Raw genomic sequence first — 26,582 nt, forward strand, 5'->3', positions numbered from 1 at the left:
CAACTTGGTGTCATCTGCAAATTTACTGAGGGTGCAGTGGATCCCCTCCTCCAAATCATTGATAAAGATATTAAACAGAACGGGCCCCAGTACTGAGCCCTGGGGAACACCACTTGTGACTGGCCGCCAACTGAGCGGCATTGACTCAATGAACTCAGTTCATTTTCTCAGTTCATTGAGTTCCTCAGTGAACTGGCTGCACGCGGACACAGCATGTTTAACTTCCTTGCTAACAAACAAATTTAAACATGATGTAATTCAGGAAACCATAAACTACTCTCGTCAACGTTACGCTAAGTGCAAACTGCATCTGACGCAGTCTGCCTTTCTCAAGGACCATTCATACAAGAGCTCTTTGAGACCTAGAGATAAAAAAGAATAGACATAAACACAACTGAAGAGTTGGCTAAAGAGCTATTGAGACATACTCCTGGAAGACAGGAAAGTTTTTAACTCCCTGAAGCTGGAAGCAGCAGCTACATAGTTTCTTCAGCTTCTTCAGTGGGTCTTTGAGCTCCTGGTTCCTCAGGCTGTAGATGAGGGGGGTCACTGCTGGAGGCACCACTGAGTACAGAGCAGCAACCACCAGATCCAGGGATGGGGAGGAGGTGGAAGGGGGCTTCAGGTAGGCAAAAAACGAGGTGCTGACAAACAGGGAGACCACGGCCAGGTGAGGGAGGCATGTGGAAAAGGCTTTGTGGTCCCCCCCCTGCTCAGAGGGGATCCTCAGCACGGCCCTGAAGATCTGCACATAGGACACCACAAGGAAAACAAAACACCCAAAGATTAAACAGGCACTAACCACAATTAGCCCAACCTCCCTGAGGTAGGCGTGTGAGCAGGAGAGCTTGAGGATCTGGGGGATTTCACAGAAGAACTGGTCCAGGACTTTGCCTTGGCAGAGGGGTAGGGAAAATGTATTGGCAGTGTGCAGCACAGCATGGAGAAACGCACTGCCCCAGGCAGCTGCTGCCATGTGGACACAAGCTCTGCTGCCCAGGAGGGTCCCGTAGTGCAGGGGTTTGCAGATGGCCACGTAGCGGTCATAGGCCATGACAGTGAGGAGATAAAACTCTGCTGTAGCACAGAAAAAGAAAAAAAAGACCTGTGCAGCACATCCCGAGTAGGAGATGGCCCTGGTGTCCCACAGGGAATTGGCCATGGCTTTGGGGACAGTGGTGGAGATTAAGCCCTGGTCGAGGAGGGAGAGGTTGAGGAGGAAGAAGTACATGGGGGTGTGGAGGCGGTGGTCGCAGGCTACGGAGGTGATGATGAGGCTGTTGCCCAGGAGGGCAGCCAGGTAGATGGCCAGGAAGAGCCAGAAAGTCAGAAGCTGCAGCTCCCGCGTGTCTGCGAAAACCCAGAGGAGGAACTCGGTAATGAAGCTGGCGTTGGACATCTGCTGCCTCTGGTCATGAGTGACTGTCCAAGGAGGAAAATGCAGTGAGAAGTTAGGGGAGACTTCTCTAAACAAAACAAAAGCCATTTCTCCTAGATGCTCCCCTTTCTACACCCACCCCCTTTTTACTTTTCTATGAGAACTTCCTTCAGCTCCTTTTCTGAAACCCTGCTTGGTGCTGGCTGAATGTGCCATGAGAAATACGGGCTCTGCCTGCTGCCTGCCGAGGAGTCAGCCCTACTCTGCAGGAGTGGGTTCATGGGAAAGGTGGGGGAAGGACCCAGTCCTGGTGTTGGACTTTGTCAGGTGAAACTGCTCCTAACGCAGAAGGGCCTGTCAGCACCTGCACTCCCTGTGGTGAGGAAGCAGAATGGCAGAGGGCAATTTCAGAGTTTATTCTTAAAGTTTCCCTCCGTTTCCCCTGGGGAGTGTTCTTGGATGTCAGAAACCTCAGAATTTCTGCTGCCCTCAGGGAGAACAGAGGGAGTCCTGAGAGGCAGGAGGATTGCCTGTGGCTTAGAGCAGAGTGAAGGGAGCTGGTCTGTCCCTCCGCCTTGTTCCCAGCTGCCCTGGGCTTGCACCTTTCTGAGATGGAGGGTGATCACACTCCCATGGTGCCCTGAAGACCACCAGACACTGCTGAGAGCAGAGGGATTCACTGCAGACCACTAAATGTCTCACTCGTTCTCAAGGTCTCAGAACCCCACTTCTAGCCAAGGACACACATGCCTCATTTCACCAACCCGACAGCATTTCCTCGGTTGTAGAGTCTCTGTGTTCTCCGTGGGGCTTTCAGAGAAAAGAGAGGTGCTATGGGACAGCTTTGCATCCTTGAGGGCAGTTCAAGGCTTGGAAGAACAACTCAAATAGACAGCCAGGTGCCCTAAAGATGGCATCTCAGTAAGAGTCAGCTCATTCCCCAGCCCCACAGACTGTATGGATGAGATCTCCACAGGTGAGAGGAAAGCTGGGACACCTGTTCCCATGGACACACCTGCATGGGATGACACACAAGATCAGTGTGTGACTCTGCAGCTGAAACTCCCATCCCCAGAGAGCCTGACAGCAAGAACAAAATAAAATAAGAATAACCTAGACCAGTGGAGAAACAAGTTAAAATAAGGTGAGGGTCTGGCTGAGAGATGCCAGGGGAGAGGCAGTCAGGCACTCAGGACAGCGTTACCCTTACCCAGCTGTGCACACCACCTCCCGGACACCAACATTGCCGGGCAGCTGCTCTCAGCCCCTGTGCTCTGCAGAGGGAGAAGGGCCCGTGGCTGGAGAGCTGCACCACGGCTCTGCTGGAGCTCTGGCTGCAGAGGAGGTGGTTCACGCCTTGGACCCCGCGGCCCTGAGGGCATGGGGTTTGCTGGGTGGGAGAGGAGGCTTGCTCATTCTCCCTCCCACAACATTTCTGGTTTTAGTTTCCTCTCATTTCCTGATCATATATCTGCTGCCTAGAGATTTTTTTTTTTTTTTCCCTGGGAGGTGTTTCCCTGTTCCATGTCTTTTCCCTGCTAACAAACCCCATGTGAACCTCTGGGCACTCACCTTGGCCCTACAGAAACCCTTCTGTTTGCAGGGACTGGCTGGGCACATGTTCCTGTTGGGAGTGGCAAAAGTTCAGAACAACCCTGATGGGTCCAGCAGAGGTGATGCTGGTGCTGTCCATAGGCAGAAGAGCAGTCGAAGGCACTTTAGGAGGCTATTAGCAGACCTACTGGCCACTCCAAGTTGCAGCTCAGGAGTCTCAATGACTTGCTCAAACTTGACAGGTCCTTTTCTCTTTCTCTTTCCCTCCCCCACTGCCCACTGCCCCTCTTCTCTCCCCTGCCCTCACAGTACGAAACTGAAAACACAGACTCGGGAAATCTCCTTATCTTTATTGTAAACCCTGCCTTGAACTTCCCCTTGAAACATCCCCTTGGAAGTTTCGTAGCGGTGATCTGGAGCTGTGAGCGGCCCTGACCCACGCAGCACCCTCTCTGCAGAAGAAGGATCCTGTCCTGCCCTGCCAGAGGTTGCCTTCCACTCACAGCTTCTCCCTGCAGCATCGTGGGCAGCTCCCCGGGCAGGCTGAGTGCTGACCCTGGCAGGCGGCAGAGTCCCTGCCCCAGCACACAGCCCCTGGGGTGTTCAGGGACCCTGCTCGGAAGGACGTCCCTGGGCACCCCTGGCTGCACACCCACCTTCACACCCTGCAGTTGTCCCCAGGAGAAGGCAGCGATCGTGCCCTGTCCCTCTGACTGTGCAGCAGGGAAGCCCTGCTCTGGAGCATGTTCCTCTCCTCTCCAACAGGGATACTGTGAGAGTCATCCTGACAGATCCTGTCAACTGTGGGATGTACCAGCTTCAGGAGATTCCTGCAGCCAGAGACTTACCGTGTCAAGGGCTGTGAGGATTTCTCCCTTAGTGAGCTCTCAGCATCCTCCCACTGCTGACTGCCTTTAACACCTCTCTCTGTCTCACTCCTCTCCCCTCGGTGCCTGCAGGCAGTGCCCTCAGCCCTGCTGCGCTTTGCAGAGGAGCTGCTCCTGGGCACAGCTGTCTCTCTGCAGGGCTGCCCACTTGCCAGGAGCTCCCTCCATCCCAGGAGCCCAGCCCAGCTCAGCAGCAGAGGCCCAGCCCAAGGCAGCACTTTCTCTGCCCCTCTGGGCTCCCTCCAGGTGTCCCTGGGGCTGCAGGGGAACCTGCTGTGAAACAGGCTGGAGCAGTCACTCATGTTGCCCCTCTCAGCTGGGCAGAGACACTTCTTTCCAGCACTGTCATTTCATGTATCAGAAAAACAATGAGGCTTCAAAATCCTATTTTCTTGTCCCAGCATTAGGCAGGACACCCAGACAAGGACAGGGTGTAATCTCTTTTATCCCTCCTGCTGATGGAAGCGATTCAGCTCAGTCAGTTGAGGCATCTCATTCTGAGTCTGTGGTCCTGGGGCTGGAAGGGGACGCAGTTCCCTCCCATGCCTGCCAGAAACGCACAGGTGATGGGGTTCCCCTTGCCTTACTTCAGATGGGCACAAAATAGGCACCTGCTGCTTGGGAGCCACTTGTCTCAGCTCCCATGCTAATTACTGGAGATGAAGCCCAGGAGTGAGGTGTTCAGATGCAAACACCTGGTGACATTTGAGGTGCCAGAGCTGGTCCAAGAGACATGGAGGTAACTACGTGTTCTAATGTATCTGCTCTGAGAGACAGGGTGGTACCTGGGGCATCATTTCTGAGCAGGAGGATGATTTCCTTTGGACAACTGAGATGACAGCAGATGCACACGTTTAGGACAAGAGAATCTTTCTCTATTTGTCATTTTCTGGGCAGCCTACACAGGGATTCAGCTGATCAAATGGACTCATGGACCACAAGGAGAGCTAAGTCTCTCGCTTTCTGATCTCCATCAGCTGTACTTCCCAGATCTCTCCTGACTATCATGAGAGTTGTCTCGTTTCATCCCCACATTGCCTAACAGATTTCAGGACAGTTACTCAATGTAATGGCCAAAGAAAGGCCTGTAGTGTTATGTGAGGTGCCAAGGCTTTCACAGACAGCTACGTGCAGCTGGCAGGGACAGCACTGGTCCTGCACAGGAAAGCTGCCCCCCTTCAAAGCGTGTGTGTGACACACAGCCCAGACAGCACTGCCTTTGTGCAAGCCACCGATTGCCACCACTGCCCTGCAGCAAGGTCTGTCCCTGCTCTAGCCAGTAGATGCAGGACAGTGCAGGAATAGGAAGCACATCACACTGGGGTCTGCACTCGTGTGCCTACACTCTCAAGCTGCTGGTTTTTCTCTCCGCCACCCTTTACTCACCCCCTTGATGATACAGGCACGGAACAGAGCAGCAATGTTCACAGTGTGCCTGTCAGCAGCACCTTGTTCTTGCTGGAGATCAGCTTCACCTCTGCCAAACAGCCTCAGGAACAGCGCAGACACCACTGACAGCAGTCAGTGGTCCTCAGAGAGGGTCTCCTGGTCATAGAAACTAAACCCCTGTTGCTGGTACTAGCTGTGCAACCAATTGCTGACCCACAGGATCTGTCCAGTCCCCAAGCCTCTCCCCCTCACCAGCAGGACTGAGGAGAACACTGCCTGTGCCACCATGCCCATCATCCCCAGAGCCATGCAGTCACACTCAATCCTTTGCAGGTTTGGCTGTGTCACTGGTGCCTACAGGGAAGAGCAGCACGGGGTAACAGTCCAAGGTTTGGAAAAACTTTAGCAGCCTCTCAACACTGCACCTTTTGATGAAGGACAGTGGACAGTGTTCGTTAGAAGATGCTCAAGGTTAGTAGCAGCTTGTTGGAGTCAAGGAATCCTGTAGCCGTCCTTACCTGGCAGCAAAAGGCACCCTCAGCTTCCTCAGAGGGTCTCCAGGAGCCCACCAAAGATCTAGTCATTTTCAGGACACTCTTGGACAAAAGCCCTTAGGAAGTTAATGGGAATTCATTGTTCATCCCAATGTGAGCAGGAGGTTAGTCTAAAGACCTCCCAAGGTCCCTTCCAACCTGAATGGTTCGGTGATTCTGTTGTCTCTGATGATAGCTACCGCGATTCTTGCAGTCATGAATTCCCTCTCTGCATGTGGGTTAGCACCAGGCATGGCATCCCCAGAGCCAGCCTCTCCTCGTGGTGTGATATTGCCTCTTAGGCCTGAAACATTCTAGGTTCCAAATTCAATCGTGAATGACGTCGTGTTCAGACTGGACCCTCCTCACAGCCTGCAACACCTGTGCATGACAGCATGGTAACTAGTGAGAGTGGCACATGCAGAAAGCCAAGTGGAGGGGGCTGTGAAAGCCCTTGACGTGTTTCATTAAGGAGGATGGCCAAGCCCTGACCCCAGGACCCTAGGAATGGGGATCCTTTCCTTCCTGGGTGTCTCAGGGCTCTTGCTAGGGGCAGAGAGATGTGAGGGTTTGTGATGCTGAGTGCAGGTCAGTGCTAAGACACCTCCCAGGCTCTCTCAGGGGTGAGGAGGCAACAAAGTATGGGGGCTGCAAGGAACTGGTGTCCTCACATGGGCCTCAGCCCAAGAGTCAGCAGCCCTAGCCAAGAGAACAAGGACCTCAGTTCTGGGTCCCAGCCCTACCAAAGCCCTTGGCTTTCCCCACCACAGGCTGTCCTACACTCTCCTCTGTCTGTGCCCGTTTCTCTGCAGATTTTAACCACCACCCCTGCTTCCCCAGCTCACTCTGCCCCCATGATATCCCAAGGTTTACTGATAACTCTGTGTCCTCACTGTTCTTCAAACACAAAGGTGTGGTTTTCTGAGGATTTGCCAATGTCTCTGAGTTCCCCACAACCCATCTGGCTTCTTTCAAAGCCCAGTTCACGTTCCTCTAGCACCCAAGATGTCCTAGCCCCAGACTTGCTTGAATCCTCACATGCTCTGCTCTCTCCCTGCACTACCATGTGTCTCACAAACCCTTCCCTCTTCCCCTGCAGTGGCAGGACCTCAGCCCAGGAGGTCTGTGCATCCTCCACGCTCATCGATGTTTCCTGAGGTCCATCCAAGTGTGGGAAGTGAAGGAGGTAAAGGGAGCATGGTCAGCTCACGGTGCATGACTGAGCACAGCCATCCTCAGCAGCGGGCGTTCCCCTTCTCCTAGGGGATGCACATCACATGGAAATGTCTCTCATCCCTGATTTGCAGAAGAGGGGTCTTCCCTCCTGACATCTTCCCAGGACAAACCTCCTCCTCTTCCCCATCCACACACATCAGTTGCTTTCCATTTCTGGGCTCAGATATGCTTAAGGATTTGCTAAAGCCATCAGCCACCTCCTTGTTTCCCACTGACGACCCTCGACCCTCTCTCTGAGACCTACGCACAGCCAGTCAGCGTTGCTTACAGCCACTCACTCTTCAGAAGTGGCCTTAAGCTTCCTGGATCTTCCTGGTGCTTGTTAACTATCTTCCTGGCTCCCTCCAGAGCCCATGGCAAACTTTGTTGTCTATAACAGGGCTTTTACAACCATCTGTTATGAAATCTTTGTCTTTTTAAGATCTTCTGTGCAGAAAGAGTAGCCACAGAAAAGTACCAGGTACACCAACAGAGATGCCAGTAAGAACCAGGTGAGCAACACCCAAGGCTGGGACTCCCTGGCACGGAGTCTCTCCTGCTTGTCACCTTTTCTCATGAAAGAAACAGGAAAACTGTCCATGCCATGGAGCTCTGCAGAAGGAAAATGGAACTGTACCTAGCGTCCGGTGACACAAGTGGGATCAGCAGGGAGAGAAGACTTCTGTAGGGAAGGCTTACCAAGGCAGTACCCTGGCTTCACCCAGATCAAAAAATAGAGACCAGGCAGCATGCTGACATGATGGGGAGAAGTGTCCTGGGGTAAAAGAGTGTGGAGGAGAGAAGGCTGGAGAGACTTGGTTTGCAGAGAGTTGAGGTAGTACTTTCCAGGTCTGAGCAGCCTGAGCTGTGGAGACGAGGAAAAATAAAGAAGCTCTCAAGGATGTTTTGGAATTAGTGGTACTGTCCCTAATGGCAGTAACAGGACAGTGCTGTAAGGGAACTCCTTTGTATTCTTGATGATGAACTGAAGCTCTTCCATTTCATCTTTACTTGACAAAATAGCTACAAGTTCTCCGTGATTAGCCTCTGGCATGCAATTCTTAGAACAGTGCTTTTTCTCTCACTGCTAACTCTCTGTTATTATTTAATGCTTACAGCTCTTAGACAGAATTGCCCTTAAATCATCTCTGCTCCATCTGTTTCTCACAGTTTTCATCAGGACAGGGAGGTGGAATAGGGGAGTTGTTCTGTTTTTAGCCAAAGGCGGCCAGGGGACAGATCCCAGGTTAGTGAAAAGGCACAAAGGAAGGCAAAACCTTGATGTGGAGCACACCGCCACGACACCGTTACCTGCCTTTCCAGTCTCTGAAGTCCTAACTGTGCAGCAGGGAGCCTGGAAGCTCTGAGCTCCCTGCATCTGCCCTGCATGTCAGCATGTAAAATGAGACTAACCTAGTCATCAAGTTGGTTTTGATTGTCTTCAGAGCCTAAAGCACCGCATGGGTCAGGAGATTGGCCAGGACACACGAAGAGGAATCACGCTTCTGTGGACAAAAGCGTAGCTGTTCCCAGGAGTCTCAGGTGGCATGGCATACCGATTCCTGGGTGCAAGGAGCTGGTCAGGTGCCTTGTCTCCATGTCTGCAATGGTGGCCTCCCACCAAAGGGTGGGGTATCACCAACCCCAGGGTCAAGCTGGCTGTGGCTTTGTGGAGCTGAAACCTGAAACCCTCCAAACATGGAAATGAAAGATCCTCTCTGGATGTCCTGCTGCAGGGCAGCACCACCTGCCTTGTCAGGGTTTCCTAAGGCCCAGGGTGAAGCTCCCGGGAGGAACTTGGTGGCTGTTGCCTCTGCCATACCATCTGACACCGCAGAAGAGTTTGGCTCCACCACCTCTCCAGGTCGGTGTCACCTGCTTTTAGACTGCCCTGTGCCTCTCCTTCAGCAGACTAAAGAGGCCCAGGTGCCTCCACCTCTCCACACAGCTCATGTGCTTTAGGCCCCGAAGCCCATCATGACCGACTTCCTCTGGACCTTCTCCGGTTTCTCCATCCTCCTTTCAAAATGGGAACCCCACTGGCTCCTATGGCATAAGTTTTATTCAGGTAGAATAATAATTTTGACAGAGTTCAATGAATTCGATGGAATTTAACAAAGTTTAAGAGTGGTTGCTCAAGGTTCAATAAGTTTGATGATGAGGTTTATTCTATTAATTACTGCATGGAAGAAACATACAAAGGAAAACTGAGTTACACTCAAGTTCAAATGATTCACGGGGAGACCAGGGATACAAGAGGGTAAGGAGGACCCTCCCATTGAGTCACGAGGTTCAGAGTAGACCTCCTTGCTTTCTAAACTCCTGATGGAGCTTAGGTGTGGCTAGGTCCAATCTTAGTCTCAGACTTGGACAACGATTTATGTCTAAGAGATTATATAGGCAAAATTTGTCAATTCAGCATGCAACCAAAGTTGCCAAGACAAAATCAAAGTTACCATGCTACAAGGTTATGCACGATATCAGTCTCCTGCCAAAGATCTGTCGCTGGTAAAAGGTCTCTCTGCCTCAAGGAGCAACCTTGAGAGGTGTCCCAGCTCAAGGGGGGATCACCGCCAGGCACCCACGCTGCCTAGCAGGGAGAGCTCAAAGAAGGCTCACTGAGGCTGTCGTATTTGTAGGATAAAGTGGTTGGCTTGCAGTCAAATTACATGCGATAGGAAAGGTATGCAGGAGGCTCCTTGTACCCCCGAGTTTCTTTGTTCCTTGATAATTGAGTCTTGGAATAGCCACCCACTATTCCTGTGTCAGTCGCATGATTGGTGTTCCAAGCTCACAGACATCATGAACCCCTCGGCTCCTTTGTGGGTTTTCAGAGAACAGATAGAAACTAGAGGAGTTCATGGCCTGGCTACGGCTCACGCCTTTACCTCTTCTGAAGCCTGTACCAAACTACTGCTAGTTAGGTTAAGAGGTCGAGGGCATCCATCACAACTGGCTGCACACAGGCCACATAAGGATTTTTCCTATTGCAAGCAAAGCAAAGCAAAGCATGATCAGTTTTCACAAACAATAAAACACACTCTGTAACCACAGGCTAAGTACAAGCTGTCTCTAATGAGGTTGCCTTTCTACAAGGGATAATCTTATGAGAAATGTTTTAGATAGATAGGTACAAACAGATAGATTTGAAAACAACTCAGGTGTCGGCTAAAGAGACAATTAGACTACTGAAAGACAGGCAAGCTTTGAACTCTGTGAAGTTCAAAGCAGCAGCTGGGTAGGTGAGAATTATCTGAATGAACAAAGAATAATGGGAGGAGAAACTTAGAGACTAATGGAACTGGCCTTTGCCTAGAGAGTCTGCATCTGCAAAGATGGCATTAGAAATGGTCATTGTATGGGGACAGGTGAAACTGTTTGAGAGATTAGAGAAACTAAAGACACCATCTAACAGGCAGAGGAGTGATGAAGAAGGTACAGGTGAAGATCAATATTTCTTTTGAATATCCCTTCTGAAAGGTCATGGGATTGGCAGAGGTCTCTTGTGAGTGAGGACAAGCAAATGGTGCACCCGTCTTTGAAAGAGGCCAAAAGTGCAACCCAGGGAACCCCAGGCTGTACAAGCTCACTTTGGTGAAGAGCGAGCCATTGAATGAGTGCTCTTGGGTGACATTCCTGGGCACCCAAAAGAGAAGAGCATCGTTATGCACTTCCCAAGGGTAAATCATGCCTCACCAACCTGGTTGCCTTCATGAGGAAGTAGCTTCCTTTGTGCATGAGGGGACATCAGGTGATGTCATTTACCTCCACTTCAGCAAGCCTTTTGGCAAGGTCTCCCTCAATGTTCTTGTACCCAAGTTAGGCCATTGCAGTCTGGATGGACAGACAAACAGATGGGCAAAACACCGCTTGGATGATGAGGCTGAGAGAGCAGTGGTGAAGGGGCCAGACTGTACCTGGAGGCCAGGGGAGATACTGGGGTTTGGTGAGGTGGCACGGGGGACTCTCCTGAGCCCTGTGCAGTTTAACACCTGTATCCATGACCCGGAGGAGGCAACTCTCACCACATTTTTCAATGTTATTAACTTGGAAGGACCATTCCTGTGCCTTAGGGATGCCTTTCAGGGGAAACCTGAGAGGCGGGAGGACTGTCCTGTGGGGACCTTCATGAAATAGAAGGAGGACAAAGGCCAGATCCTGCACCTGGGATAGACTGGTTGGGGCCTGGAGCACATTGTGGACAAGGAGAGGCTGAGAGAGCTGGGTTTTAGTGAATTCCCTCAGAGTGAAACCCTGGAGCAAGGATGCAGGCCAGTTGGTGGGATGTCAGTCAGTGGATTTTTCAACATTTGTTGAGACAAGGTCATGGGCACCTGATCTAGCTGGAGCTGTCTGAGAACTGGCTTGGCTGAGAGAGACCAGCTGTGGCAAGAGCTCTGGGACTTGGTGTGTAATAAGTGTCTCTAAGAAACTGGTTCCCTTTTTCTTAATACTGGTGGTGGAGTTGGATATATCACAGAGCCCCGGAGGAGGAGGGAAGTGACCATGCAGCAAAGATCACTTCTCAGGGTTGGGGTGTATGGCCAGAGATGGAAATGGCCGCTGTGTGGCACTGATCTGGGACAGTTTTCCCAGGGCAGCTTTCCCGAGGTGGCCAGGGGACATAGCAAGGACTGGGCTTCTTACTTATGCACCTTTGGTGCCTTGCTTCCTTCACCATGATGCCTGACTCTGCACTGTGAGCAGTGCTGTGTGCCCCCACCCTGCACACTCACACAGCTTAGCTCTACACTGGGGCTTTCCTTTCCCAGGCATTTTCCCAGCCCAGCCCAGCCCCTCCCCAGCTCTCCCCACCTCCCCTGCCCCCTCCCCAGCCCAGCAGAGCAGCCCAGCCTGGGCTGGCCCCACGGCAGTGCCCACCGCAGGGTGCTGCAGAGCTCTGGGCACTCACCCCACAGCCCCAGCCCCTCTGAAGGGCACAGCAGCTCCGGGGGGGCAGAGAAGCACTGTTCAGAGTGCAGAGAGGCTCAGTTCAGGCTCACCATCAGCTCCAGGGATGGTGCTGGCCCCAAGGGCATGAGGAAATAGGGGCCTGGAACTCTCTGGCTCTCCTGAATACATGTTGTAGGTGATGCCCAAACCTGCCTGCATTTGCCCGCTTCTCTGTCTCCATCAGCCCCACTGCCCAGAACAATGTGACAGTCCTGGCCCTGGGCCTCCTCAGGCAGCTCCTGCATCTCTCCAGGCTCTCCTCCCTGTTCCTGCTGGGTCCCCACTGACTCCCATGGCACTGCAGAGACCTGGTTCATGGATACGTTTATTTAGTGCTTTACTTTTTGGGACTTCACCATTGAGGGTGTTTCACGTTCTCAGTCTCCATTAATTGCAACCCCAGGGCACATGGTGAGTCCCCATCCTCTCCTCTCCTCACCCCTCCAAATTCTTTTCTAGGGAGTCTGGTATATGCCATCACTCCTGTCATACATGAAGAAACCTGAGGAGAGAATGGGAGCTCATGGGCCATTGGACACCAAAAAGAGAGCTTTTAAATCCAGAGCATTTGGCTCAGTGGAATGAAATACTAACATGACCTTTAACTCCCAAAACATTGAGAACACGAGGAGAACAGACATCTTAAAAGACAAATTCCTTGGACATTTTCTTGGCACCAGCTTTGGAGGAAGAGCCCAGCCTTCAGCCACTGGACCTGGGAGGTCCCATTTTATTGAAGAGCTGCTATCTGACAGGCCACATCTGATACAGTATGGTACAAGGGTCAGACACAATAAGATCAAGCCTCAAGATAAGTAGTATAAACCCACAAAATTCTCTATACTTTGGATTATCACAAGAGGAAAAGGTAGACTGGTGGACTAAGATAAACTGTGGGAAATGTGCATAGAAAGGGAGGCAGGTTATTGTCTGTGAGATAGAGCCCATTGGGCCAGTTTAGATAGGGCATCCTTGAGCTCCTTATTCCTCATGCTGTAGATGAGGGGGTTCACGGCTGGAGGAAACACTGAGTACAGAAATGATACCACCAGATTTAGAACTGGGAAGGAAATGGAGGGGGGTTTCAGATACACAAACACTGCCGTGGTGATAAACAGGGAGACCACGGCCAGGTGAGGCAGGCACATGGCAAAGGCTTTGTGCCGTCCCTGCTCAGAGGGGATCCTCAGCACAGCCCTGAAGATCTGCACATAGGACACCACAAGGAAAACAAAACACCCAAATGTTAAACAGGCACTACCCACAAGAAGCCCCACTTCCCTGAGGCAGGCATGTGAGGAGGAGAGCTTGAGGATCTGGGGGATTTCACAGAAGAACTGGTGCAGGACATTGCCTTGGCAGAGGGGTAGGGAAAATGTATTGGCAGTGTGCAGCAGAGCATAGAGAAACCCAGTGCCCCAGGCAGCTGCTGCCATGTGGACACAAGCTCTGCTGCCCAGGAGGGTCCTGCAGTGCAGGGGTTTGCAGATGGCCACGTAGCGGTCATAGGCCATGACAGTGAGAAGAAAGTATTCTCGTCCAATGAAGAAGAGAAAGAAAAAGACCTGTGCAGCACATCCCAAGTAGGAGATGGCCCTGGTGTCCCACAGGGAATTGGCCATGGCTTTGGGGAGAGTGGTGGAGTTGGAGCCCTGGTCAAGGAGGGAGAGGTTGAGGAGGAAGAAGTACATGGAAGTGTGGAGGTGGTGGTCACAGGCTATGGCGGTGATGATGAGGCCGTTGCCCAGGAGGGCAGCCAGGTAGATGGCCAGGAAGAGGCAGAAGTGCAAGAGCTGTAGCTCCCGTGTGTCTGCGAATGCCAGGAGAAGAAACTCGTTCGTGGAGCTGCCATTGGACATTTGCCGCTTCTGGGCATGGAAACTGCCAAGGGAGAGAAAAGAGAAAAATTCAGAGAAGCTTCTTGGAGCAAAATTTCATTCATTCATTGTGCAATACCTAAGGGCGCCTTTCCTTCTTGTGCAGGACTGTTATGCAGCTCGGAGGCTTCAGCTGTGGTTTGTGCTGGCTGAGTGTGCTGTGCAGAGCCGTGCCCTCTCCCCAGGGGCTCCTGAAGGGTCAGCCCTGCTTTCCAGCAATGACCCATGGAGGCAGCAACAGCCCAGGGTGTTTGGAGGGAGGCTTCCTGGGGAGGGGTTCCCTGTGCTGCACTAGAGCGGAGGGCAAAAAGCCCAGAAGGACGCTTTCTTCCCCAGAGGAAGGTGGGAGATGAGGTGCAGCAAATGGGTCTCGTTACACTGTGTTTTAGTATTCAGATACCCCCATACCACTTGTGAAATGGTCTTGAAAGGGGTCAACTTTCCCCATTGCCCCATTGCCTCAGTACAAACCTCCGTCAGTGCTCCCATCCAGGAGGGCTGCTCTGTCCATCAGCCTGGTGCCCAGCTGCTCTGGGCTTGCACTGCTCTCAGCTGGAGGACGACTGCACCCAGAGGTTGCTCTGCAAAAGGCACTGGCCTGTCCTGGGAGCAGAGGGGTGCTGTGCCAGGTGCAGAGTTCAAAACACCCCTCCTTTCCAGTACAGTTCTGCAGAGTATGAGGAAGAGGTCAGGGCAAGGATGCTGATTGGCATGGGCAGATCGGGTGCTCTCAGACATCTCCAGGGTCCTACAGGAGAGCTGTGCCCTTCTGGAGGGATGCTGACAGCCCCGCAGGACTCCCTGTCCAGCAGAATCCGGTGTCTTAAGGTGCTGTCTGCTAAGGGAAGCAGTGCCTCATTGCCCAAGCACTGAGTGCAGTGTCTCGAGCCTGGAAAATGAAGAGAGGGCTTGGGCACCTTGGTCCCATGGAAACACCTCCAGGGCAGCGCCCTCCAGGTCAGGGCCAGAGCAGGCACTCCACACCCCCACCCCTTGCCCCACACCACCACCGTTCCTGCCAGGGACCCCATGAGCAGGAAGAAGAGCAGCACAAGCAGGTGGAGGACCAAAGCAGAACTCTGTGACTCTCCTCCTAAGGGAAGCAAGGAGAGGAGAGGCGGCCGGGCACTCAGGAAAGCCTTCTCCTTACCCAGCAGAGCACAGCAGCTGCCAGTTAGCAAAAGCCCAGGGCAGTCGCTCGCAGCCCCTTTGCCCTGCAGAGGGAAGTGGCCACGTGTCAGGAGAGATGCCCCTCTGCTGTGCCAGAGCTCTGGCTGCAGAGGAGGCAACTCCTGCCCTGGACCACACAGGATGATGCCCCCAGATGTTTCCCAGTCTCTCAGTACTGCTCCAATATCCTGGACTACATCTGGCACCTCAAATGTCACCAGGGGCTTGTGTGTCAAATCCTGGTCTCCATCTCCATCACTGACATTGGGACCGTAGAAAAGGAGAGTACACAGTGTACCCTATTGCCATCAAGCTATAAAGGGGCAGAAGCCATCTGTGTTTCTGGAGTGACAGGCGGATGACAATGGGACTGTAGGAAAGGAGTGCAGGTGCCTATTCCTAACAGACGCCATGACTGAAGCAAGAGGAATCCCACCTCCTGGGGGTTTGTGGCAGGCATGGGAGGCAGCTGAGGTCCCTTCCAGCCCCACCACTACAAATCCAGCATGAGATGCCTCCATTGACTCAGCTGATTGCCTTCCCTCAGCATGGCTAAAGGAGATGCCTCCCTGGCAGTCTCCAGGTGTCCTGTCTCATGATGGGCCAAGGAAGGGGGATTCTCAGACCTAAGTGTGTCTCGGAGAGCAGCAAGGCCACTGCTGCAAAGAAACGTCTCTGCAGAGGTGAGACAGGCAACAGCGGTGATTCCTTCAGTCTCTTCCCAAGCAGGTTCCTGGAGAGCCCCAGGGACACCTGGAGGGAGCGCCGAGTGGGGTGGGGGGAAGAGAAAGTGACGTCTTGGGCAGGTCCCCTCCTCCGGGGCTGAGACAGGCTCCTGGCGTGGAGGGAGCTCCTGGTAAGCAGGCAGCAGTGCAGAGAGACAGCTCTGACGAGGAGCAGCTCCTCTGCCAAGCGCAGCAGGGCTCTGGGCAAAGGAGTAGGGCAGGGCGCGATTAAAGGCAGGCTGGAGTGGGAGGAGAGAGGAGAGCTGCAAGGGAAGGAACCTTTGCAGCCCTTGCCACGGTAAGTCTCTTGGTGCAGGGCAATGCAGCTGCCGTTGCGGGAAGGGTCTCCGAAAGCGTTCATAGGCTCCAGCCTGCAGGGTCTGTCAGGAGGCCTCCCAGCCCAGGGGCTCATGTTAGACCAGGGGGAAGGGGTGAAGGCAGGGTGTGCAGCCAGAGCTGCCCAGGGCATTTCAGAGGGGACTTTTGCAGAGGAAGAGCAAGGCAGGGGATCCCTTACAGCTAAAGAGCTTTCCTGAGGCTCTGCTTTCAGTTTCCTGCTGTTTCAGGACAAAGGGAAAAGGCACTGCTGCGTTTGGCGAGGGAGCCTGAGAGTCCTGAGGTGCCACCCTGAGAGATCAGGAGGTCTGGTAGGAGCCAAGGCAACTGCTTGCATCCACTCCTCTCCCTCCAGAGAGCACCAGCACCACCTTTGCTGTCCTCAGCAGGGTTTGTCTGACCTGATCCTTCCTGCCTGCAAGCGGGGAGTACCTCTAGAGAGTGCCTGGAGCTGGGAGGTTTCTTGAGGTCAGAGCTGAGCAGACAGGAGTGGGTGATGGGGTCTGTGATCCCTGACAGGGAAAAACTGGAGGGCAGAGCAACAGTTCCCGGGAGGGGTAGCTCCAGGCAGCAGAGACATGGGCAGAGAGCTCTAGGAACCTCCAACCCCAAATGGCATGGGAGGGAGAAGTTGGGAAGCTCCCTGCCATCCCCTCCAATGCAGACACCTGCCTCTGCACAAGACCCCTGCTCCCGTCTCCCACCCAGCACAGCCTCTGCCCTCAAGGCTGTGTGGTCCAGGGCAGGAGGTGCCTCCTCTGCAGCCAGAGCTCTGGCACAGCAGAGGGGCATCTCTCCTGACACGTGGCCACTTCCCTCCGCAGGGCAAAGGGGCTGCGAGCGACTGCCCTGGGCTTTTGCTAACTGGGAGGTGCTGTGCTCTGCTGGGTAAGGAGAAGGCTTTCCTGAGTGCCCGGCCGCCTCTCCTCTCCTTGCTTCCCTTAGGACGAGAGTCACAGAGTTCTGCTTTGGTCCTCCACCTGCTTGTGCTGCTCTTCTTCCTGCTCGTGGGGTCCCTGGCAGGAACGGTGGTGGTGTGGGGCAAGGGGTGGGGGTGTGGAGTGCCTGCTCTGGCCCTGACCTGGAGGGCGCTGCCCTGGAGGTGTTTCCATGGGACCAAGGTGCCCAAGCCCTCTCTTCATTTGCCAGGCTCGAGACACTGCACTCAGTGCTTGGGCAATGAGGCACTGCGTCCCTCAGCAGACATCACCTTAAGACACCGGATTCTGCTGGACAGGGAGTCCTGCGGGGCTGTCAGCATCCCTCCAGAAGGGCACAGCTCTCCTGTAGGACCTTGGAGATGTCTGAGAGCACCCGATCTGCCCATGCCAATCAGCATCCTTGCCCTGTCCTCTTCCTCATACTCTGCAGAGCTGTGCTGGAAAGGAGGGGTGTTTTGAACTCGGCACCTGGCACAGCACCCCTCTGCTCCCAGGACAGGCCAGTGTCTTTTCCAGAGCAACCTCTGTGACGAGACCCATTTGCTGCACCTCATCTCCCACCTTCCTCTGGGGAAGAAAGCGTCCTTCTGGGATTTTCACCCTCCGCTCTAGTGCAGCACAGGGAACTCCTCCCCAGGAAGCCTCCCTCCAAACACCCTGGGCTGTTGCTGCCTCCATGGGTCATTGCTGGAAAGCAGGGCTGACCCTTCAGGAGCCCCTGGGGAGAGGGCACGGCTCTGCACAGCACACTCAGCCAGCACAAACCACAGCTGAAGCCTCCGAGCTGCATAACAGTCCTGCACAAGAAGGAAAGGCGCCCTTAGGTATTGCACAATGAATGAATGAAATTTTGCTCCAAGAAGCTTCTCTGAATTTTTCTCTTTTCTCTCCCTTGGCAGTTTCCATGCCCAGAAGCGGCAAATGTCCAATGGCAGCTCCACGAACGAGTTTCTTCTCCTGGCATTCGCAGACACACGGGAGCTACAGCTCTTGCACTTCTGCCTCTTCCTGGCCATCTACCTGGCTGCCCTCCTGGGCAACGGCCTCATCATCACCGCCATAGCCTGTGACCACCACCTCCACACCCCCATGTACTTCTTCCTTCTCAACCTCTCCCTCATAGACCTGGGCTCCATCTCCACCACTCTCCCCAAAGCCATGGCCAATTCCCTGTGGGACACCAGGGCCATTTCCTACTTGGGATGTGCTGCACAGGTCTTTTTCTTTCTCTTCTTCATTGGAGGAGAGTATTCTCTTCTCACTGTCATGGCCTATGACCGCTACGTGGCCATCTGCAAACCCCTGCACTACGGGACCCTCCTGGGCAGCAGAGCTTGTGTCCACATGGCAGCAGCTGCCTGGGGCAGTGGGTTTCTCAATGCTCTCCTGCACACTCCCCATACATTTTCCCTACCCCTCTGCCAAGGCAATGTCCTGCACCAGTTCTTCTGTGAAATCCCCCAGATCCTCAAGCTCTCCTGCTCAGATGCCTACCTCAGGGAAGTGGGACTTCTTCTGGTTAGTGCCTGTGTAGCATTTGGGTGTTTTGTTTTCCTTGTGGTGTCCTATGTGCAGATCTTCAGGGCCGTGCTGAGGATCCCCTCTGAGCAGGGACGGCACAAAGCCTTTTCCACGTGCCTCCCTCACCTGGCCGGGGTCTCCCTGTTCCTCAGCACTGGCATATTTGCCTACCTGAAGCCCCCCTCTATCTCCTCCCCATCCCTGGACCTAGTGGTGGCAGTGCTGTACACTGTGGTGCCTCCATTAGTGAACCCCCTCATCTACAGCATGAGGAACCAGGAGCTCAAGGATGCCCTATGGAAACTGGCCCAATGGACGCTGTTTCACCGGCAATAACCTGCCTTCCCTTCTCTGCACATTTGCCAGAGTCTTTCTTAGGCCAGGAGTCTGTTTTCTTCTCTTGCAGTAATCCTGTTTATAGATAATTTTCTGGGCTTATGCTACTTGTCTTGAGGCTTGATCTTATTGTGTCTGACTTGCACAACACTCTGTCAGATGTGGCATGCCCAATAGCAGGTCTTCAATAAAACAGAATCTCCCAGGTCCAGTGCCTGAAGGCTGCGCTCTTCCTCCAAAGCTGCTGCCAAGAAAATGTCCAAGGAATTGTTTTTTTGAAGAGTCTGATCTGCTTTTGTTCTCAGTGTTTTGGGAGTTAAGATCATGGTACTATTGGGTTCCACTGGACCTAGTATTCTGGATTTAAAAGCTCTCTTCTTGGTGTCCAGGCGCAGGGGAGATGGCCCATGAGCTCCCTTTCTCTCCTCAGGTTTCTTCATGTATGACAGGAGTGATGGCATATACCAGACTCCTTGGAAATGAATCTGGAGGGGTGAGGAGAGGAGAGGATGGGGACTTCCCACATGCCCTGGGGTTGCAATGAATGGAGGCTCAGAAGGTGAAAGGCTCTCAGATGTGAACTCCCCCAAAAGCAAAACATGAAGCTATTGAAGCTGTTGAAGTGTCTAGAGGAGAAGTCTTACAAGGAGCAGCTGAGGGAGCTGGGGTTGTTTAGTCTGGAGAAGAGGAGGCTGAGGGGAGACCGTATTGCTCTCTACAACTACCTGAAAGGAGGTTGTAGCGAGGTGGGGGTCGGTCTCTTCTCCCAGGTAACAAGTGATAGGACGAGAGGAAATGGGCTCAAGTTGTGCCAGGGGAGATTTAGATTAGATATTAGGAAAAATTTCTTCCCAGAGAGAGTGGGTAGGCATTGGAACACATTGTCCAGGGAAGTGGTCCAATCATGGTCCCTGGAAGCATTCAAAAAACGTGTGAATGTGGTGCTTGGGGACATGGCTTAGAGGTGGACCAGGCAGTTAGGTTATGAGGTTGGACTCGATGATCTCTGAGGTCCTTTCCCACCTTCACGATTCTATGATTCTATGATTAAACTGAGGTATGCAAAACAAGGACTCTGCCATGGGAGTCAGTAGGAGCGCAGCAGGCAGAAGAAAGGGAGAGCGGAGAGGTGCAGGAGCTGCCTGAGAAGCCCCAGGACTCTCATGCCGTCCTGGGCAGTGGGGCTGGTGGGAGCAGAGGAGGGGGAAATTCAGTCAGGATTGGGCATCACCTACAATATGAATTCAGGAGAGCCAGAGAGTGCCTGGCCTCCATTTCCTCACGCCCTTGGGGCCATACCAGCCCTGGCGCTGATGGGGAGCCTGAACCCCCTCCGCCCTCCCCCCCCGGAGCTGCTGTGCCCTTCAGAGGGGCTGGGGCTGTGGGGTGAGTGCCCAGAGCTCTGCAGCACCCTGCGGTGGGCACTGCCATGGGGCCAGCCCAGGCTGGGCTGCTCTGCTGGGCTGGGGAGAGGGCAGGGGAGGTGGGGAGAGCTGGGGAGGGGCTGGGCTGGGCTGGGAAGTGCCCGGGAGAGGAAAGCCCCAGTGTAGAGCTAAGCTGTGTGAGTGTGCAGAGTGGGGGCCCCCAGCAGGGTGCTGACAGTGCAGAGTCAGGCATCATGGTGAAGGAAGCAAGGCACCAAAGGTGCAGAAGAGAGGGGCCAGGTCTGTGCCATGTTCCCTGGACATCCTGGGGAAGCTTTCCTGGGAAAACTGTCCCAGATCAGTCCTGCACACCAGCCATTTCCACCTCTGTTCATACACCCCAGCCCTGAGAAGGGACGTTTCCTGCATGGTCAGCCCCATCCTCCTCCGGGGCTCAGTGATACCCAACTCCACCACCAGTATTAAGAAAAAAGGAGCTAGTTTCCTACTGACATTTATTGCGCACAAGCCCCATAGCTCTTGCCACAGCTGCTCTCTCAGCCAAGCCGGTTCTCAGACAGCTCCAGTTTGAACAGGTGCTCATGGCCTTGTCTCAACAAAGACTGAATATCAGCATTGAGTGAGATCCCACTAACTGGCCTGGGTTCTTGCTCCTGTGTTTTGTTCTGAACGATTTCTAAAGAACCCATCTCTCTCAGCCTCTCCTTGTCCATCATGTGCTCCAGGTCCCAGCCACCCTTCTGGCCTCTGCAGGACTTGCTCCAGTCTGTCAGGGTCTTTCTTGTGCTGGGAAGCCCCATGCTGGATGCAGCAGTCCTGATGTGGTGGTTCTGTAGCGGGTTAGCCTTGGCCAGCAGCCAGGCACCCACCCAGCTGCTCACTCACTCCCCTGCCTCAGCAGGACAAAGGGAGAAAATAAGATGGAATAACTCATGGGACAAGGTAAAGTAAAAGAGATCAGTTACTGAATACCATCACGGGCAAAGACCCGTTGACTTGGGGAAGATCAAATTCATTTGTTGCCAATTAAAAAAAGATTTGGATTGTGAGAAACAATGAGAAAAATTTTAAAGACCATTCCCCTCACACTTTCCCCAGGCTCAAATTACTCCATTGTTCCCACTTCTTCTACCTACCTGAACACCATGAGGAACAGGGGGGATGGTGAGGAGGGGGCTAACAGTCACTGCAGAACATCTCTGCTGCTCCTTCCTCCTCACACTTCTGCCCTACTCCAGCATGGGTCCTCTCCATGGGATCCCACTGTATTTGCAGTCAAGGCTAGGTGTTGTTCCTTTCTTTCTCTCTTACTTTTCTCCTTCATACTCACAGAATCATGGAAATGTTGAGATTGGAAGGGACCTCTGGAGATCAACCCCCCAGCTGAGGCAGAGTCAGCTAGAGCAAGTTGCTGAGATCCTTGTCTAGCTGGGTTGGGAACATCTCTATGGATGGAGACTCCACAACCTCTCTGGGAAACCTATTACAGTGTTTGACCACCCTCACAGTCCAAAAGTGCTTTCTTGGGTTCAGATGGCACTTCATGTGTTTTTAGCTGTGTCCATCACCCCTTGTCTTGTCACTGGGAACTACTGAGAAGAGTTTGGCTCCCTGGTCTTCATGCTCTCCCGTCAGGTGTTTATACACATTAACAAGATCCCTCTGAGCCTTTTCTTCTCCAGACTGAACAGTCCCACATCTCTCAGCATTTCCTCCTATGAAAGATGCTGCAGTCCCTTAAACCAGCTTTGTGGCCCTTTGCTGGACTTGCTTTTGTAGGTCAACAACTTTATTGTAGTGAGGAGCCCAGCACTGGACACAGCACTCCAGATGGGGCCTCCCCAGTGCTGAGTGGAGGGCAAGGGTCACCTCCCTCCATCTGCCAGCAAGGCTTTTCCTAATGCAGCCCAGGAGGCTGTTGGCCTTTGCTGCAAGTGTGTATTGCTGGCTTATCTTCAGCTGCTTCTCCTCCGGGACGCCAAGGTCCTTCTCTGCAGAGCTGCTATCATCTGCCCAGTTGGCCCCCAGCATGATGTCCACAGTGTGGCTGGATCACAGGCTGTCCTCCCCCAGGGACTTTCTCAGCAGCACCTTGTCCTTCTTGCAGATCAGCTCCACCTCTGGCACAGGCCCCACGGTGCTGCAGAGTCACCTGGCACAGCAAAGCCCTCTCCTGCCAGGCCTGCACAGCCCAGGCCTCTTGCTCTCTGCCCTTGGGGACTGCAGCTTTTGCTCTCCGTGGGGGAACCTCATCCATCATTATGGCACCACCTGCCACCCACTCCAGCATGCCTCTGCTGGGAAGCCAAGCCTTGCCACACACGGGCTCCCACCTCTGGGGACCAGGTTTCCATGTGACAAGTCTGCCCTTGGCCCTGGTGCCACATCTGAGGTGCTGCAGCCCAAATGGGCACCAAAGCCCACAGCCTGGGGCACAGAGAGCAGGAGCCCTGTGTGCCATCACAGAGCTGTGACATCAGTGGAATAAGAGGTGAGGTGGGGAAGGACAGCTCCCATGGCTTTTGTGGTTGCTGGAGATACAGCGTCTTGAGGAGAGACTGAGAGGGGAGATGAGAAGTGGGGGATGCCTTGTGTGATGTGAGGGCAGCTCAGATATATGGAGGGTCTCTATGGGACATGTTACAGGTTAGATGGTGCCTTGTGTGTTGGTCAGCTTCTGAATGGGCCACCCAGTCTTCTGCTCTCCTGGGTCTGGTACTCCCAAAAGCGGAAGGGCTCGTCAGGGGTGTGAAGACCTGAAGGCTGCAGTGGCCATGAAATTGTGGTCTCCAGGTCCCCAGGGACATGGGGAAGGAGAGGAGCAGAGAGCAGACCCTGCACATCAGGGAATGAGAATTTGGCCTCCTGTGGTCACTGGCAGGTGGGATCCCATGGGGGCATTGTCAGAGCCCTGAGAGCATCCATAGACCTTCACAGCCCTGACCAGCATTACCTGCGGCTTCCACCCCCACCTCTGTCCAGGGGCCCTGGACACCATTTATGCCCAGCTGGATCTATGCTGTACGGGTCTCCAGACATGGCCATAGACACAGCCTTGCCTGTCCATGGACCTTGTTGAGTCAGACTTGCAGACTCACTTCCCAGCTTGATTCTTTATGGGGCGTACAAGGGAATGACACCATGGCCCTCCAAGTGCCAGACCCCAGCTGATTCACAGAGGTCTACACTCTTTTTGCTGCCTTTCGTCCCATCCCTTGGTCAGGCTTTGGGAGGAGAGGAAGGCAAAGCAGGTGAGGTTTCTGGGTGCCAGTGACTGAAATGGGGGAGCAGATCCCTCACATGTGAAATGATCTAAAGTCTATGCTGGTTGAAAACTGTTATCTTCAGCTCCTTTCTTGGAGGCTTGAAATCTTCTACAGGAACCTGGAAGCTCTGAGATCCCTCCATCTCCCTCTCTTTTAGCAATGAAGTTGATAGTAGCCAAGTCTCCTGGTTTCAGCTGGATTAGAGTTAATTTTCTTCATAGTAGCTGGCACAGTGCTGTGTTTTGGATTTACGATGAGAATAATGCTGAGAACACACTGACGTTTTAGCTGTGGCTAAGTAGTCCTTACGTTAGTCAAGGAGTTTTCAGCTTCCCATGCTCTGCCAGGTGCACAAGAAGCTGGCAGGGGGCACAGCCAGGACAGCTGAGCCAACCTGGCCAAAAGCCTGTTCCATACCATATGACGTCATGCTCAGTATATAAACTGGAGGGAGTCTGCTGGGGGGCAAAGATCGTTGCTCAGGGATGGGATGGGCATCAGTCAGCAGGTGGTGAGCAATTGCATTGTGCATCACTTGTTTTGTATATTCTTTTATTTCTGTATTATTATTATCATCATCATTATTATATTTTTATCTTCCTCTGCTGTCCTATTAAACTGTCTTTGTATCAACCCACGGTTTTGGTATTTTTTTTTACAGTTCTCTCCCCTATCCCACTGCAGGGAGGGGAGTGAGCAAACGGCTGCGTGGTGTTTAGCTGCCTGCCCAGTTAAACCACAACAGCCCTTCTTCTCAACTGCTTTAGATATGTACTTCTGGATTGGGCATCATGCCCTATATTGCAAATACTGATTTAATTGACATTGCCCAAAGTGGCTACCATGGATGCAGACTGCTCCACTGCAGGTATTGCTATTCAGGCAGGTCAGTGCTTTTGCTGTTGTTACTGTTGTTGTTGTTGCAGATACTGGTATTGTTGGGGAAATCACACAAACACTTGAAGGGTAATGGAAGGATTGCCATCTTAGTGGCCCTCCAGTGAAGTGGCTCCTCTTTGCCCATGTCTCACTGTCATTGCACAGGCTCTAAACCTGGGCAAGGATTCTGGATGCGGTGTAAAAAGTGCCGAGCAGAGGGGGAGAATCACTTCTTCTGGCTGTGGCCCTGCTCACACAGCCCAGGATCCTCTGCTGGCTCATGTTTTGCCTAAGGAAACTCAAGGACCACCAGCGCCTTCTCCACAGAGCTGCTGCCCAGCCACGCAGCCCCTGGCCTCTGTCGCTGCAGCCTATAACTCCCCTGCTCAGTCCTTGGGCCTTTTTAGAAGATGTATGCAAGATTTGCCTTTGGCTTTCTCCAGTCATGATGGCCTTCCAAAATGTAGCAGAGCAGCCCTGCTGTGACATCGGCCTGGTCTCTCAGCAGCCTTGGATTCATCCCATCTGGTCCAAGGGACTACTAAGGGCTGACCTTCCCTAAGTAAGCCCTGACTTGATCTCCATCCACTGCTGGATTTTGCCTGGGGTTCTGCCTCTTAGGCACACGGAACTGGGAGACCTTGCTGGTGAAGACAAAGGCCAAGAGTGCCTCACACCTATCTACGCCTACCTAACTCAATTCAGCAGTGGCCACATGTTGACTTCATTTCTTCTTTAACTGTTCCTGAAGTGGTAACATTGTGCCCTTGAACTCCCTTGCAAGTGTCAACTCTACGGGAGCTCTGGCTTTCCTAAACCCAACCATATTTCTGAATTCCTCCTTAGTTTCAATCCTTGCATCCACCTCTTGTATGCTGCCTTTTTCCTATGCAGCTTCCCCCATGACTTTCCTGGTTCCCCACGCTTCTCTCTTGAGATCTCTGCTTGTTCTTCTGACTCTTGGTCTGCACACTCTCGGAACTGAAAGACACTGTCCTTGCAGACCAGCTGTACTGAGCTCTGCTGCTCTTCTGAGCCGCTCATAGGGGATTCCCCACTTAAAGTCACAAGACCAGGCCAAAGTCTGCTGCTCTGAGGGCTAGCATCTGCACTCTTCTGTTCTCCTTCCCCCTGGGAGGTGACACCCCACTCTTGCATGGTCACGACAGCCAAGGCTGACACTGGTTTTCACATCCATGGCCAGCTCTGCCTTCTTTGAGAGTAACAGATGCAGATGAGTATCAACATTTTTGACCAACCTGGCAGCTGTGCTACAAAGTCCTGTGTCCCAAGCTGTGTCCCAAACCCCCCCAGAAACCTCCGGGACTGTTTGCATGCTGTTGTGGTCTCCTTCCAGTGAATGCCAGGGTAATGAAAGTCCACAGGGGGACTTCCATGGGTTCTTTGTCTCCCACCACATTGTCAGCCTTACCACTCTCTCCTCTGACCCTCACCCACAAGGGCTCACCCCGTTTGTTCATCCCACAGAGGAGCTTCACACATCTAAGCAGCTCCTTCACACTGGGGACACCTCCCTCCTCATCCTTCTGGCCTGTCTCTCCTGATGATCCTCTACCCACCCATCACAGCACCCCAATCATGTCAGCTGTCCCAACACACCTCAGCTGTTATTCCCTCCAAGTGGGATGAAGAGATTGCATGCAGAGCTCCAGCTCCTCCTGCCTGTGCCCCAGGCTGAGGGCATGGGTGCATGGCTGGGCTGCAGCACCTCAGCTGTGGCACCTTTGGGCTGAGAGCAGACTTGCAAGAGGCAAACCTGCTACCCAAGACCTCAAGCGTGGAAAGGCTTTGCTTCAGAGCAGAGACATGCTGGAGTGGAGAGCAGATGGCAATGTGAAGAAGAAATGAGGGGCCCACAAAGGCGGCAAACCCTGCTCTCTCCAAGGCCAAAGAGAAACAGAGCTGTTCAGTCCAAGCAGGAGAGGAATTTGCTGTCTGTGGCGTCTCTGCAGTGGTGGAGGTGAATCACAGGAAGGAAGAGATGATGTTGAGAGTGCCCTTGGCTGTGGACATGCTGTGATAGAGGCAGAATGAAAATCACCAGCCTGATGCATGTCTGTGACATCAAGGGCATGGTTAAACGATGGGGGAGAGAAGGGACAGCAGAGTTTGAGAGGGAATGCACACGAGTGGGGCCCCTGGTGTGATGTGCTTGGTATTCATGCACTGCCCAGCATCTGCTGGAGAGAGAAGGGACAGACCTCACGTCAGTGCAG

The 26,582-nt window shown here is 53.2% G+C and overlaps 2 protein-coding genes across 2 annotated transcripts; one reads left to right on the top strand and one right to left on the bottom strand.

The window, feature by feature from the left end:
- Positions 1 to 406: 406 nt before the first annotated feature.
- On the bottom strand, positions 407 to 13,768 carry LOC309603235 (olfactory receptor 14A16-like; the record flags this gene model as incomplete). The annotated part of the gene is made up of 2 exons (XM_082338127.1): positions 407 to 1,235; positions 13,599 to 13,768. The coding sequence occupies 2 exons, from the start codon at positions 13,766 to 13,768 to the stop codon at positions 407 to 409; spliced, it is 999 nt and encodes a 332-aa protein (XP_082194253.1).
- Positions 13,769 to 17,879: 4,111 nt separating this feature from the next.
- Positions 17,880 to 18,815, top strand: LOC309603236 (olfactory receptor 14A16-like; the record flags this gene model as incomplete). The annotated part of the gene is made up of 1 exon (XM_082338128.1): positions 17,880 to 18,815. One exon carries the CDS (start codon positions 17,880 to 17,882, stop codon positions 18,813 to 18,815), a length of 936 nt encoding a protein of 311 aa, XP_082194254.1.
- Between the last annotated feature and the right edge of the window lie 7,767 nt (positions 18,816 to 26,582).

The sequence above is a fragment of the Platalea leucorodia genome (genome assembly GCF_965183815.1).
Source record: "Platalea leucorodia genome assembly, contig: HAP1_HAP1_SCAFFOLD_24, whole genome shotgun sequence".
NCBI classification, from domain to species: domain Eukaryota; kingdom Metazoa; phylum Chordata; class Aves; order Pelecaniformes; family Threskiornithidae; genus Platalea; species Platalea leucorodia.